General features: G+C 50.6%; 1 protein-coding gene across 2 annotated transcripts; it reads left to right on the top strand.

Moving 5' to 3' along the window:
* The first annotated feature begins 2,308 nt into the window (after positions 1 to 2,308).
* Isy1 (ISY1 splicing factor homolog) lies at positions 2,309 to 14,714 on the top strand. 2 transcript variants are annotated; one of them, XM_046466971.2, is made up of 12 exons: positions 2,309 to 2,527; positions 3,571 to 3,593; positions 4,477 to 4,528; positions 5,679 to 5,744; positions 6,350 to 6,392; positions 7,074 to 7,186; positions 8,305 to 8,422; positions 10,132 to 10,254; positions 11,583 to 11,704; positions 13,349 to 13,435; positions 14,001 to 14,140; positions 14,510 to 14,714. In XM_046466971.2, exons 1-11 carry the CDS (start codon positions 2,525 to 2,527, stop codon positions 14,106 to 14,108), a joined length of 858 nt encoding a protein of 285 aa, XP_046322927.1. In that variant the 5' UTR covers positions 2,309 to 2,524; the 3' UTR covers positions 14,109 to 14,140; positions 14,510 to 14,714. The 2 variants fall into 2 exon arrangements, with proteins under 2 accessions (XP_046322927.1, XP_046322926.1); XM_046466970.2 differs by having other exon boundaries at positions 2,311 to 2,527; positions 14,001 to 14,714.
* Positions 14,715 to 15,047: the final 333 nt, after the last annotated feature.

Raw genomic sequence — 15,047 nt, 5'->3', positions numbered from 1 at the left:
ATTGAGCTTCAGGATTTTGGGGGGCAGGAGTGTATTACAGGTGTGTGGCAGACGCTGGGTCACGGGGCTCTCTCTGCTAACACAACTGATGGAAAACCATCTTGCAGATTTTCCATGACGGGGGCCTGTGTTTCCTGTGGAAATGTGGTCATGGGACCCTTGGCTTCTGATGTCCTTTGAGTTGATGTTTTTAAGCATTTATTATCCCTTTTGTGAATGTGAATGTAGCCTTGTTCTCATGTCACACGATGGACAGGAATAGACACAGGGGTTCCATGGTTTTGAGGTTTTTAATAAATACTGAAAACCAATTTAAAAAAAAGTCACCCAAGGATCAGGGTGCAGTGGCACATCCCTGTTATCCCAGCAACTCGGAGGCTGAGGCAGGAGGATCGCAAGGTGGAGGCCAGCCTCAGTAACTTAGGCCCTAAGCAACAGAGTGAGACCCTGTCTCTAAAATATGAAAAGGGCTGGGGACGGGGCTCAGGGGTTAAGCACCACTGGGTTCCGTCCCTGGTACCCAGGGCCTCGCGCATGCTAGGCGAGTGCTGTACTGCTGAACCCCAACCCCAGCCCGCACTTTTTAATTCTTGAAAAAAAAAAAAAAACTATAAGCAAGTGATCATGCCTAAGAACAGATACCCATCCGCACTCTGGCCTTGTGGCATGGAGGATCATCTCAAAGAATTTACGTGTAGCATCTTCACCAACCTACTAGGAATTTGGGGCTCTGAGCCCCACAGTGGCATCCAGCGCGTTCCTCAGCCACAGACTGAAGGCTATCAGAAACTTCACCTATTTGTCACCCCCACAAATTCATTTCTGTACATGGCATAACCTTGCTTGGCTTTGTATCCCCATCTGGGCACTTCCTCTGGTCAGGTGGGGTGCCCAAATACTGCCAACGGTGGACCCTGAGGAGTAAGTGACACTGTGGTCCGTCCCTGTAATCTCAGCAACTCCGGAGGCTGAGGCAGGAGGATCACAAATTAGAGGCCAGCCTCAGCAATTTAAGGAGACTACTCTCAAAAAATAAAAAAGGACTGGGCACGGGGCTCAGTGGTTAATTGTCCCTGGGATTAGTCCTCAGTACCAAAACAAGTCACACAGAACTACTGTTTCCTCCACACCTCCTGGAGGTACATGTTGTCCTCACCTTGGCACGCGTGATGGCTGTCACCAAACAGAAAGGCAAATGACAGTGTATTTTTATTAGGTTCTTTAAAAGATAACTTAAAACAGGATAAATATCCTCAAAGGGTTTCGCTCATCGGGTGTGAGGACAAATCCCATCTGATTGCATGAGGGAAAGATTGAACATGTTTTGTAAAAAAAATAAATAAAAATAAAATAAAAAACAGAAAGCAAGGAATCACATCACAGCCAGGCACAGTGGCACACGCCTGTCATCCAAGCAGTTCTGGAGGCTGAGGCAGGAGGATCACAAGTTGGAGGCCAGCCTCAGCCAAAGCAAGGTGCTAAGCAACTGGGTGAGACCCTGTCTCTAAATAAATATTAAAATGGCTGGGGATGGGGCTTGGTGGTTAAGGGCTCCTGGGTTCAACCCCTGGTGCTACTGAGCCCACCTCCAGCCTTTTTAAATTTTATTTTGAGACAGGGCCTCCCCAAGTGGCTGAGGCTGGCCTCCAACTTGCGATCCTCCTGCCTCAGCCTCCCGAATCGCTGGGATGACAGGCGCGAACTCCGCGCCCGGCTTCAGTCCTTCTTTTAGAGGAGGGTGACCTCCTGCGCCCCTCGGAGCCAGCAGACGAGCTCAGCAAACGCCCAGACCCCATGTAAATGACGAGGGAAGGTGACGTTTAGGCGAGTCCCCGAGGAAGGGACTCGCGTTCCCCTCGGACCCGAGACACCGGCTCGGATTTCTGCAGCTGCTGGGGCCACAGTCCACGAGGGCGGGTGGCAAAGACTCCGTTTGTGCGAAGAGAGGGGGACGAAGAGTTTCTAAAGGGATGACATCCGCTGTCACGGAAGAACCAAGAAGAGGCAAAGAGGCGACAATAACCCCAAACGGCTTCCCGCACCAACAAACCCCGATTTCGCTCACTTCCGCCGCATCAACAGGTAACACGTAAAACACTTGTTATCGCGAGAAACACTTGTTAGCGCGAGAAGCACTTGTTCTCGCGAGAAGAAAACCCGGCCGCCCAAACACCCCCGTTGCACTGCGCAGGCGTAATTCTACCGACGCCCCTCTCTCCACCGCCCCTCCCCACGTACTCGCGCTATTTTGCGTCTTACGCTCGTGGGAAGGCCACCCACCCGCCCAAGAGCGTTCCTACGTTATTTTCCTCCTCCCTCGGCTCTCATTGACTTCCTGTGCTTCACTTCCGGTCCTTCAAGCTCACGTTTACTTCCGGCCCTTTTCCTTTATTCTTCCGACAGAAAGCTCCGTGTCTGTCGGCACTTAGAATTTTCGGTTCCCGCGAGGGGCGGCCTCGTAGCCGGTTGTGAAGCGAGGTGGGCCGGGACCGCGCGGCCCCAGGGCGGCGGCCTCACACTCGCCATGGTGAGTCGTGTGGGTGGGTGGACGGGGACGGAGGGGACCAGCGGCAGGTCGCGAGGGCTCCCGGCGTCGGAGTTCGGCCGTGCACATTTGCGTGGGTTTCAGGCTCCTTAGGCGTAACCCGGGACTCTCCTCCTCCTGCCTCCTGTGGAGGCTGGGAGAGAAAACGGAGGCCACCTCGGGGGGTGTCTTTTTTTTTTTTTATTTTTTTGTTACCTATTATTGAACCCACGGGCCCTTAACCACTGAGCCACATCCCCAGCCCTTTTTGGATCAGTATCTCGCTGAGTTGCTCAGGGCCTCGCTCAGTGACTGAGGCTGGCCTCCACCTCGCGATCCTCCTGCCTCAGCCTCCCGAGCTGCTGGGAAGACGGGCGTGCCCCACGGCGCCGGGGATGCCGGCTCTTTGGTTCCAGGAACATTACAGTGTGTCAACATTGCAAGTGCACAGAGTGCTGGTGCTAAGAGGCTTGGTTACTGTAATATTAGTTCCTGAATTTTTATTTGGTGAGATTTTTACTAGTCTGTAATTTACTTAGGCGACTTTGCACCAAGTGGATCCCAGGTTTCGGGGTGTCTCTAAGCTGATGGGTGGTAGACTGAGACCCGGATGACCTCCTCTACAAAAATAACCTTGTTGGATAAGTGTTTACCTCTATGTGCACAGAGAAGAATATTTATTTAATACTTGCAAGCATGTTCATAGCCATAGAAGTATGTATGTATATCAAACTGAGTTATTTAAATCAAAATAGATACATAAAAAATAAACACAGGTTGGGCCCCGTGGCACCTATATCTCCAACCGCTTCGGAGACTGAGTCAGGAGGATCGCAAATTGGAGGCCAGCCTCAGCCACTTAGCAAGACCCTAAAGCAACTCAGCGAGACCCTGTCTCTAAATAAAATAGAAAAAGGGCTGGGGATGAGGCTCAGGGGTGAAGCCCAGTACTGTAAAAAAAAAAATATAAATAAATAAATAAATAAAGTAAATGCAGAGAAGTATTTTAAACATATTTTTTATATTTTTTTCTTGTCTTTTTCTAGGCTCGAAATGCAGAAAAGGCCATGTAAGTATTAATTCTTTTTATTATTATTATTTTTAAAGGAGTTTTTTTTTTTTTTTTTTTAGTTGTCGGTGTACCTTTATTTATTTGATGTAGGCTGCTGGGAATCAAAGCCAGTACCTCACACATGCTAGGCTCCCTCTCCAAGTAACTACCACTCAGCTACAGCCCCAGCCGTCAATCCATTTTCAGCTGAAAAATTGACTCCTCTAGTAAATTCTGGCAGCTTCCAGAATCTACACTGGCTGAATATTTGTTCACCTCTGGATAGTGCGAGATTGACCACTAGGACACCCTGAGATGTTACTCTGTTAACATCTGGATGTCGTTTATCACAGTGGTCTGTGAACTAGAGTTTCCCACAGTCCTTCTGTGCAGTGGAAGTCAAATAGACAGCTAGGCACGGTGACGCAGGCTTGTGATCCCAGTGGCTCAGGAGGCTGAGGCAGGAGGATCGCAAGGTGGAGGCCAGCCTCAGCCACTTAGTGAGGCCCTAAGCAACTCAGTGAGACCCTGTCTCTAAATAAAATAGAAAAAAGGGCTGGGGACGGGGCTCAGTGGTAGAGCGCTTGCCTAGCATGTGTGAGGCACTGGGTTCGATCCTCAGCACCACATAAAAATAAAATATTGTGTCCACCTACAACTAAAAAACAAATATTAAAAAAAAAAAAAGAAGAAATAGTAAAGTAAACATTGGAGGTTCAGTCATATAAATGACCTTCTATTACCCAGTCTTTGAACATTGGAAATCCTTACCTACTGTGTGGTTTCTGAATTGCAGTTTCTGTGATTGACACCAAGTGTGGTCGCTGTCCTCCAGCCAGTGTCTTGGTTGGGAGGAGATCCGCGAGCAGGACCTAATGCAGTGTTTTTTTATCCTTCCTAGGACGGCCTTAGCCCGATTTCGCCAAGCTCAATTGGAAGAGGGAAAAGTGAAGGTCGGTGTCAATCTTCCTCATTTTCTGCTAAACATACCTCAAGACCAGATGCAGGGAAACTCCTTCCTGGGCGGACTTTGAACTCCAGATCTTCCTGCCTGCACTTGGCTGATGCGCGAAAAAGAGTCTATACACTTGAGCTAGGTGCCCTGGCCCACGTGTGTAATCTTGGCGATTTGGGAGGCTGAGGCAGGAGGATCACAAGTTTCGAGGCCAGCCTCTGCAACTGAGAGAGAGAGAGAGAGAAAGAGCCCATCTCAAAATAAACAAATAAATGAATAAATAAAATAAAAAATATGTTTTGAGACATTCTGAAAAGTCTGGGGATGAAGTTCAGTGGTAAAGTGCTCCTGGATTCTACCCCTCATACTGCAAAAAAAAAAAATAAATAAAATAAATCTGTGTACTTGAATTCCAGATGTTCCCCACTCTACCTGAGACAGCGTGATCATCTGTCTCCTTGATTTTCCATTTTCTCCAGTGAATTGCCACCCGCCCTCCCCTTATTGTGGGTCAGCATCCGCACATCAGAGAGGTTTTGGGAGACTGGCTTATTTCACTTAGCGTGATAGTCTCCAGCTCCATCCATTTACCTGCAAATACTGTAATTTTAGTTTTTCTTTCTTAGCTATCACATGTTAAGGTGGTGGAACTGCCACAGGATGGATGCTTTATTTAGCCATCTCTCTTACCGCTGGACATCTGTTGTGGTGTTTGACTGTACTAGATAACATTGAATTGAATATTTTTTTCTCTATTTTTTTTTTGGATAACCAGGGATTGAACCCTGGGGTGCCCAACCCCTGAGCCCCGTCCCCAGCCCTTTTTAGATTTTATTTAGAGACAGGGTCTCACTGAATTGCTCAGGGCCTTGCCAAGTGGCTGAGGCTGGCCTCCACCTTGCGATCCTCCTGCCTCAGCCTCCCAAGCCACTGGGACAACAGGTGTGCACCACCACACCTTGCTTTGATATTTGGTTCCTGAGAAGTGATTGCAGGGTGAGATTTGAAGCTGGATGAGACTCTTCTGGGACTGACACTGCCCTGTGTGTTTCGACCATCAGACATTTTAGGCTGTAGTCGGGAATCCGCTGTGAAGGCCGCCTGAGTTTGTGACAAGTGGCCACACGTGTTATTTTGTTTCTCCACAGGAAAGAAGACCCTTCCTTGCCTCAGAATGTACAGAGCTGCCCAAAGCTGAGAAATGGAGGCGACAGGTACTTTCTGGGTGACTCTGCTATCAGTCTCTGATGGGGCGGGGCCAGGCCAGTGGGTGGGGCCAGGCTGATGGGCGGGGCCAGACTGGTGGTGGGATAGGCCGGTGGGCGGGGCCAGGCCAGTGGGTGGGGCCAGGCTGCTGGTGGGATAGGCCGGTGGGCGGGGCCAGGTATGTGGGCGGGGCCAGGTCCTCGGCTGTGTCATGTGAACCTAGCACAGTGCCTGGGACTCAGCCATCAGTGCTGCTTGGTGGGAAGATAGTTGGACACATACAGATACATGCGTGCATAGGACACAGGGTGGAGGGATGATTTTAAGTATTTTTAAAAAAATTTTTTTAGTTGTAGATGGACATAATATCTTTATTTATTTTTCTGTGGCCACAACACCTTTATTTTATTTATTTATTTTAATATGGTGCTGAGGATCGAACCCAGGGCCTCACACATGCGAGGCAAGCACTCTGCCTCTCAGCCCCAGCCCCATCTCCCTGATCTAAGTATTTTTAATGAGTAATTTTGAATTACAGTTTTCCAGTGTTTTTCGGTGTATTCAAACATCATGAACGTACTACTTTATTTGTTCTTTTTTTTTTCCCCCACAGATCATTGGAGAGATCTCCAAAAAAGTGGCTCAGATTCAGAATGGTAAGCTACCTTGTCATTTATTTTCTATTATTTTGGGGTGTCAGGAATCGAAATCAGGGACACTTAACCCCTGAGCCCCGTCCCCAGCCCTTTTTAGATTTTATTTAGAGACAGGGTCTCGCTGAGTTGCTGAGGGCCTTGCTAAGTGGCTGAGGCTGGTCTCCAACTTGCGATCCTCCTGCCTCAGCCTCCTGAGCCCCTGAGATTACTGTGTTTGCCACCGTTCCCAGCTAATAGCTTGTTATTTTAGTAATTATATAAAATGGAACTACAGGTTTTTAGGTTATAGGATGTCTTGGGTTGCTAATCAGAATAAAGTTGTTTTTTTTTTTTTTTTTTTAAGGATTTTTGTTTTCTCTTACATTAGTGGGAACTCATCTGGGCATGGTGGCACACACCTAATCCCACCAGCTCAGGAGGCTGAGGCAGGAGGATCGTGAGTTCAAAGCCAGCCTCAGCAACAGCGAGGCCCTAAGCCACTCAGGGAGACCCTGTCTCTAAATAAAACACAAAGTTGGGCTGGGGATGGGGCTCCGGGGTTCAGGCCCCTGGGTTCAATCCGGGTACCCCTCCCCCCCAAAAAATTAGTGGGAGCCCTTGATAACCGTAGGCCTTCGTTTGCATGGGTGGGTTGTCCCTGTGGCATTTGGGAGAACCCTATTGACAGGTGCGTTTCTCCAGCTGGTTTAGGTGAATTCCGAATTCGCGACCTGAATGACGAGATCAATAAGCTGCTGAGGGAGAAGGGACACTGGGAGGTCCGCATCAAGGAGTTGGGCGGACCTGATTATGGAGTAAGTGCACCGCAGCCCCCAGGGGCGGGGAGTGCTGGTGGGCGGGGCTGTGCTGTGGGTGGGGCTATGCTGATGGGCGGGGCTGTGCTGATGGGCGGGGCCATGATGGTGGGTGGGTCCAGGCTGGTGGGTGGGTCCAGGCTGGTGGGAGGGCAAGTTGGTAGGCGGGGCCAGGCTGGGGGTGGGGCCAGGCTTGTGGGCGGGGCTAGGGCACTGGGTGGGGCCAGGTAGGTGATGGAATTGGCCGGTGGGCGGGGCCAGGGCCAGGCAGGTGGGCGGGGCCAGGCAGGTGGGCGGGGCCAGGCCAGGCAGGTGGCCTCACAGTTCTGCCAGCCCCCTGTCCTGTTCTATCACTGAGGAGGGTTTTTTTGGTCACCATCATTACTCAGTCTCCCTCTCAACTGGGGGTTGAACCAAGGGGTGTTTAACCCGTGAGCCCTGTTCCCCAGCCTTTTGAATACTTTTTACTTAGAGACAGGGTCTCACTGAGTGGCTTAGAGCCTCACTAAGATGCTGAGGCTGGCCTCCAACTTGTGATCCTCCTGTCTCAGCCTCCAAAGCTGCTGGCATGACAGGTGTGCGCCACAGCGTCAGACAATATATATATCTACAAATTTTTATTTATTTATTTATTTATATTTAAATATCTTTATTTCATTTTTATGTGGTGCTGAGGATCGAACCTAGTGCCTCACATGTGCTAGGCGAGCGCTCTACCACTGAGCCACAACCCCAGCCCCTATTTTTTTTAATATTTTGAGGAAGGGTCTTGCTAAGTTACCCACACTGGTCTTGAACTTGATGACATCCTTCTCGGCCTCCTGAGTTGCTGGGATCATGAATGTGTACCACTGAATTTAGCCTTATTATTATTTTTTTAAAATTATCATCACCCTTTTTTTTTTAATGTTTACTTTTTAGCTGTCCATAGGCACAATATCTTTATTTATTTATTTTTTTATTACGTGGTGCTGAGGATCAAACCCAGGGCCTCAGATGTGTCAGGCGAACGCTCTACCCCTGAGCCCCAGCCCCATGGGTATCTTAAAATTATTTATAGACATGGAAATAGTAAGTGTATAAATCAGATCTGTTTGTCCTTTTTCCCTTCCTGTAAGAAAGTAGGCCCTAAAATGCTGGATCATGAAGGGAAAGAAGTCCCAGGAAACCGAGGTTACAAGTACTTCGGAGCAGCAAAAGATTTGCCTGGAGTTAGAGAGCTGTTTGAAAAAGAACGTAAGTAACTCGTATTTGTCAAATTTTTAGCCTCCAGATGTTGTTGTTCATCACAGTAGATATGGTGTATGGTTTCGTTGTTTTTTGGTATTAGGAATTGAACCCAGGGGCACTGAGCCCCATCCCCAGCCCTTTTTGTATTTTATTTAGAGACAGGGTCTCATTCAGTTATTTAGGGCCTCGCTAAATTTTTGAGGCTGGCCTCCCACCTTCAATCCTCCTGCCTCAGCCTCCCTACTGCCGGGATGACAGACATGCCCCACTACACCTGGCTCTATGCTATATGTGCTACGTTACATGTAAGGTGATCTTCCGTATTATGTGTTAGCTTGCACAACATCCCTGTTGTATAGGAAATTATTTTTCCCAGATTTCAAATGAGAAAATATGAACATTAATATATAACATATATAATAGGCTGAAATCACAGGTCTAGGGCACAAAATTGGGGCTGGAAAGCGAGCCCAGGATTGGCTGGTGCGGAATTCTACCCTCTCTGTAGAGGCTCGATCGTCCATCTGGATGTGGGGTTCCCCAAAGTGATAGAGGCAGGTTCTGAAGTTATTGGGTCATGTTCACGTTGCAGTTGAAAAAAATCATAACTGATAAACAAATGGAAATCTTGTGCCAAACCCTAACTTGTATAAATGGAAGAAAGCTGGGCACGGGGTTGCGCACCTGTCATCCCAGTGAATCGGGAGGCCGAGGCAGGAGGATCACAAGGTGGAGGCCAGCCTCCACCACTTAGCAAGACTCTGTCTCAAAATTAAAAAAAAATGGGATGGGGCTCAGCACCCTTGGCTTAGTCCCTAGTACCAAAAGAATGAATAATAATAAATAATAATAATAGTAATAAATCATATTTTGAAAAAATCGAGGAGAGTGAGGCTGTTTCCTTCTGAATTCCAGTTCTCTCTCTTTTTTCTTCCCACCACAGCCGTGGGGAATTGTAGCCAAACTTGGGCCTTTCAGAACTGTAATTTGAAAATGCTGGCCTGGAGCTGAAGTGTATTTTAATTTTGCTTCTTAGAAAAGTCGTCTAAATAAACACTTTGTTCCAAAAAAAAAAAAGGTGAGAAGCAAAAAAGAATGGGACCAGTGTTCTCTGTGCTGTTGACATTGTCCTGTGTTGTTTTCTGGTTGTTTTATTCTCCCGTTTTAAAAAAATATAATTCTATTTATTAAATTTGCATATTGGGGCCTGGAGCTGGGGCTCAGGGTTAGAGCACTTGCCTGGCATGTGTGAGGCCCTGGGTTCGAGTCTCAGCACCTCATATAAATAAATTAAATAAAGGCCCATTGACAGCTAAAAAAGTATTAAATAAACATATAGACCCCTGAGCCCCGTCCCCAGTCCTTTTTCTATTTTATTTAGAGACAGGGTCTCGCTGAGTTGCTCAGGGCCTTGCTAAGTGGCTGAGGCTGGCCTCCACCTTGCAATCCTCCTGCCTCAGCCTCCCCGGCTGCTGGGATTTCAAGTGTGGCCCAGCCTGGATTCCTGTTAGAAACTCATTGATGAGACCAAAGCACTGATTTCCAAAAGGGTCACACCCCTATGAGGTCCCTCCACTACGTGAACGGTGTAGGGGATGCCTGTTCCCTGGTGTCCTCCTGACCACACGTGCGGTGTGGCTTTGCAGCATTGTGTGTGACAAAGGCTCAGGGGACTGTCACCTTCGTGCTCACCTGAGGCCCTCTGTTTCTGGTAGCTCTTCCTCCTCCCAGAAAGACGCGGGCCGAGCTCATGAAAGCCATTGACTTTGAATACTACGGTTACCTGGATGAAGACGACGGTGTCATCGTGCCCCTGGAGCAAGAGTATGAGAAGAAACGTGAGTGAGCACCATTGCACTCCGGGTGGCCTCTGGGTCCGGTCTCTGCTTTCAGAACGTGGTGTATTTATTTCTTTTTGGCGCCAGGGATTGAACCCAGGGACACTTAACCCCTGACCCCGTCCCCAGCCTTTTTTCTATTCTATTTAGAGACAGGGTCTCGCTGAGTTGCTTAGGCCCTTGCTGAGTAGTTGAGGCTGGCCTCCAATTTGCGATCCTCCTGCCTCAGCCTCCCCAGCTGCTGGGATGACAGGTGTGGGCCACTGTCCTGGCTGAAAGTGGGGTTTTAAATAGAGCCTTATGCCCAAAAGGAATTTTCTCCAAAAGGAGACGTAGCCAGACCCTGTTTCAGAACTCATCTTGAAGCGAGGGCCAGGGTGTAGCCCAGCGGGAGAGGCCTGGCTCTAGCCTCGAAAAACACGCAGGGTTCCTTACAGTGACTGAGAGTCAGACTTGGTCAGAATGGCAGGCAGTCGTCAATAAGGGACAGTCCATGTGGGTGAGGACGTGGGAAGAAGGTCCACTCACTCATGGCTGCTGGGACTGCAGATTGGTGCGACCACTGTGGAGAGCAGGGTGGAGATTCCTCAGAAAACTGGGAATGGGCCACCTTGTGACCCAGCGGTCCCACTCCTTGGTTTAAATTCAAAGGACTTAAAATCTGCACACGACAGGGACACAGTCACATCGATGTTTATAGCAGCTCAGTTCACAGTAGCTAAGCTATGGAACCAGCCTAGATGTCCTTCAGCAGAAGAATAAAGAAACTGTGGTCCATATACACAGTGGAATATTACGCAGCCTTAAAGAAGGATGTAATGATGGCATTTGCTGGTAAATGGATGGAGCTGGAGACATCACGCTGAGTGAAATCAGCCAGTCCCCAAAAAACCAAAGGCTGAATGTCCTCTCTGATATGGGGACGATGACCCACAATAAGGGGGGGATGGCAGTTCACTGGATGGGACGCAGGGGAGTGGAGGGGAGGGGACTGGGAGAGACAGGGGAATGAATGGACGTCCCTTTCCCATGTTCACATAGGAACACGCGACCAGGGACACCCCACAGCAGGTCCAGCCACAGGAGTGGGACGTCACACCCCGTGTAGATGGGACATGGCAGGATGCACGCTGCTGTCACGGGGAGCTAAGGAGAACAAGTTTTTAAAAAACTAGAAATAAATAGTCAGATGGTGCCGGCCAGTGCGGTCCCCTCCCTCCAGGGCAGAATGAGGTGACCCTTTCCCGAGGGGCACCTTCGTCTGTTCCTGTCGCTGGTGGGAGCTGTTGAGATGAGAATGAACAGCGCCTGCTCCTCCTTGTCTGCAGTCAGAGCTGAGCTGGTGGAGAAATGGAGGGCCGACAGAGAAGCCCGACTGGCCAGAGGGGAGAAGGAGGAGGAGGAAGAGGAGGAGGAGGAGGTCAACATCTACGCCGTCACCGAGGAGGAGGTACTGGCCTGGGTGCTCACTGTCCTCTGCTCTCAGAGACGGGAGAAGCTCTGTCCAGAAACCAGGGGTCAGGGGTCAAGGCCAGCTGCCTTACCTGCAGGGTGTTGGTCACCTGAGCATCACAAGGGGGTTCCAGACAGCATGGCCCTGGGGACTCCAGGGATGACCTCCTTCCCTCTTAAAGATGGGCCTTTCAGCTGGGGACAGTGGAGCTTGAATGTCATTCTAGGGGCTCTGGAGGCTGAGGCAGGAGGATCGCAAGTTGGAGGCCAGCCTCGGCAAGGAAGCAAAGCCTTGTCTCTAAATAAAACATAAAAAGGGCTGGGGACGGGGCTCCATGGGTAAGCGCCCCTGGGTTCCATCCCTGGGACCAAGAGAAAAAAAAGGACACAAGTGGGTTTTCCACAGAGACCCTCAGCCCTGGGTGTCTTTGAAGCCACCTGCCCACCCACCGTCTCTCACCTCAGCAAACCCTGAAAATCTCTCATCCTCTGTCATTTTGTCATTTGGGGCCAAAACTAAAAGCTGGAGCCTTTATGGAACCAGAATGTCTGTCTGTGGAGTCGCGCTGAGTGCCACCTCAGAGAGCCTGCCCCTTCAGCTGGGCCCTGGAGATATGTCTGAGTCAAGGTCAAGGTCAAGGTCTCGGCACAGTACAGAAAAGTGCACGCACAAGTCAGGAGTGTGGCTCACTGCATTTAGAGCCAGGGTCTCGCTGAGTGGCTCACGGCCTCACTAAGTTGCTGCGGCTGGCCTCCACCTTGCGATCCTCCTGCCTCAGCCTCCTGAGCCCCAGCCCAAGACCTCGTCTTAATTCTAAAAATAAAAAGGGCTGGGGCTCAGGGGTAGAGCACTTGCCTGGCACATGTGAGGCCCTGGGTTCGATCCTCAGCACCCCATAAAATAAATAAAATAAATCTCTGGTGTCTCCAACTAAAAAAATAATTAAAAACTTTTTTCTTTCACTTTTGAGACAGGATCTCACTAAGTTGCTGAGGCTGGCCTCCACCTTGAGATCCTCCAGCCTTAGCCTCCCCAGTTCCTGGGATTACAGGCGTGTGCTCCCGTGCCCGGCCCCTATAGCCCATGTTTGAGTCACACTCATTACTAATGCAGTTCCCCACTCAGAGGCTGGGTGGCCACCCTTCCGAGTCTCCGTTATTTCCTTAGTTATGAGTGACTGACTCCTAGGCAGCCTCTGAGTTGATCTTTTTTTCTTTGTAAGGTACATTTCTAAATTAAAAAAAAAAAATTGGGCTGGGTTGGTGGCTCAGTGGTAGAGCGCTCGCCTAGCATGTGCAAGGCCCTGGGTTCAATCCTCTGCACCACAGAAAAATAAATAAAATAAAGGGATTGTGGAGGCTGAGGCAGGAGGATCACAAGTTGGAGGCCAGCCTCAGCAACACAATAATCTCTAAGCTACTTAGTGAGACCCTGTTTCAAGCTAAAAAGTAAAAAGGAGGGGGACAGGGCTCAGGGGTCAAGCGCCCCTGGGTTCCGACCCCAGCGTGGATCTAGTGTGTCTGGCGTAAGCATCCGGGCTCCCTGGTTCCTTGGCCAACAGCTGTGTCGCGGTGCGTTTTATTGAGATGCTGACCTTCCCGTGGCGGGTCATGCTGACGGTCTTGTGCTTGCTGTCTCTAGTCGGATGAGGAAGGCAGCCAGGAGCGGACAGGCGAGGACGGGCAGCAGAAGTTCATCGCACACGTCCCGGTGCCATCCCAACAGGAGGTAGGATGGGGCTTTGGGCGGCACAGAGTGGGTGCTGTTGGGGTCCCTGGGTCACCAGAGCAGGCTCCGCAGAGTACCCCAGGGGGGTCTGAGGGGCCCTTCCTCTCCAGGGCGCTCGCTGTCATGCTCACAGAAGGGCCTGGAACCCAGAGATCCTGCAGCCTTAGCCTCAAACACATTCTTTTAGTCGAATGTTTCCAATGGGAGGGAGAAGCCCCACTTGAGTCCCCCGTCCTCTGTGGACGTCTCCCACAGGGACTCCCTCCTCGCTGGGTTCTGCCTCTGTGAGGCCATGCTCCCTAGATAAAGAGTGAGTCCTGCTGGCAGCACCCACCTGTCATCCCAGCGCCTCTGGAGGCTGAGGCAGGAGGATCACAAATTGGAGGCCAGCCTCAACAATTTAGGTGCTAAGCAACTCAGTGAGACTCTGTCTGTAAACAAAATACAAGATGGGGCTGGGGACAGGGCTCAGGGGTCGAGGGCCCCTGGGTTCCATCCCTGGTCCCCCCCCCCCCCGCCAACCCCCAAATATAAAGAGTTAGCCGTCTACTTTTGACATCCACAGATCGAAGAGGCGCTCGTGCGAAGGAAGAAGATGGAGTTGCTGCAGAAATACGCAAGCGAGACCCTGCAGGCCCAGAGTGAGGAGGCCAGAAGGCTTCTGGGATATTAGGCCAGGCTGGTGCCCTCCCAGGAGTCTGGAAGGTGGGCTCGATGTCTGGCGCCCCTGCAGCCACCCTGCGTGCCAGCAGGTGGTGCTGCGAGGCCCTGCTCCCTTCTCATCCTTCATGTCTTTCCTGGTCTCCTGGGCTAACCCCAGGGGAGGGCCTTGCCGGCTGCTGCTCCAAAGTGTGTAAAAGGAGCCAGCACAGTGGCCCATGCCGTGATCCCAGCAGCTTGGGAGGCTGAGGCAGGAGGATCGCAAGTTGGAGGCCAGCCTCAGCCACTTCATGAGATCCTATCTTTCCATAAAAACTAAGCAGCACGGGGATGTGGCTCAGTGGTAGAATGTCACTGGTTCATTCCCTGGAACCACACACACCAAAAAAAAGTGTGATTTTTTTTTTTTTCTAGAAAAATGAGATGCTGGGTTGACCCTGAACCCTCCCCCATGGGCCGCCAGCCAGAGTGGCCCTGTTCCCCTGGGCCCTGCGCTGGCTCTGACTACCCCAGCCTGCTTCCCGTCTCCCGCCCAGGGGACAAGACCACTGAACTTGTCACTTCTGTTTTCTAACCTGTTCTGCACACAACTATTTTTATTAAAGATTTTTATAAGAAAGGGGAAGTTCTGTGCCTGCCGTTTGTTCCCTGAGGTGACAATTAAGTGACAGGAATGACACTCCACAGGAAAGAACCTGTGAGGCTAGAGTCGCTGAGGGACTCTGCGGCCTGCAGGGGGCGCTCTGGGGCGGCAGCTCCCGGCTCGGAGACAGCCCATCCCAGGCCACAGGGGACCTTGCAGGGTGGCCCCCTGGGTTGGCCATGGCAGAGCCCCATGTGGCTGCAGGTGGCGGTGTCAGGGGACAGCAGGGCCTGGCCAGTGGCTGCTGCTGACTCCTGGTGGAAGCCCAAGGCTGCAGGGAACCGAGCAGCCCTAGAGCTGTGAACACGG

Source organism: Marmota monax, unplaced genomic scaffold, assembly GCF_021218885.2.
Source record: "Marmota monax isolate L192 unplaced genomic scaffold, Marmota_monax_Labrador192_F-V1.1 WCK01_AAM20220418_F8-fsc00249, whole genome shotgun sequence".
Taxonomy (NCBI): Eukaryota; Metazoa; Chordata; class Mammalia; order Rodentia; family Sciuridae; genus Marmota; species Marmota monax.
Note: the sequence above shows the minus strand (reverse complement) of the source record. Positions and strands in the feature narration are given on the sequence as shown.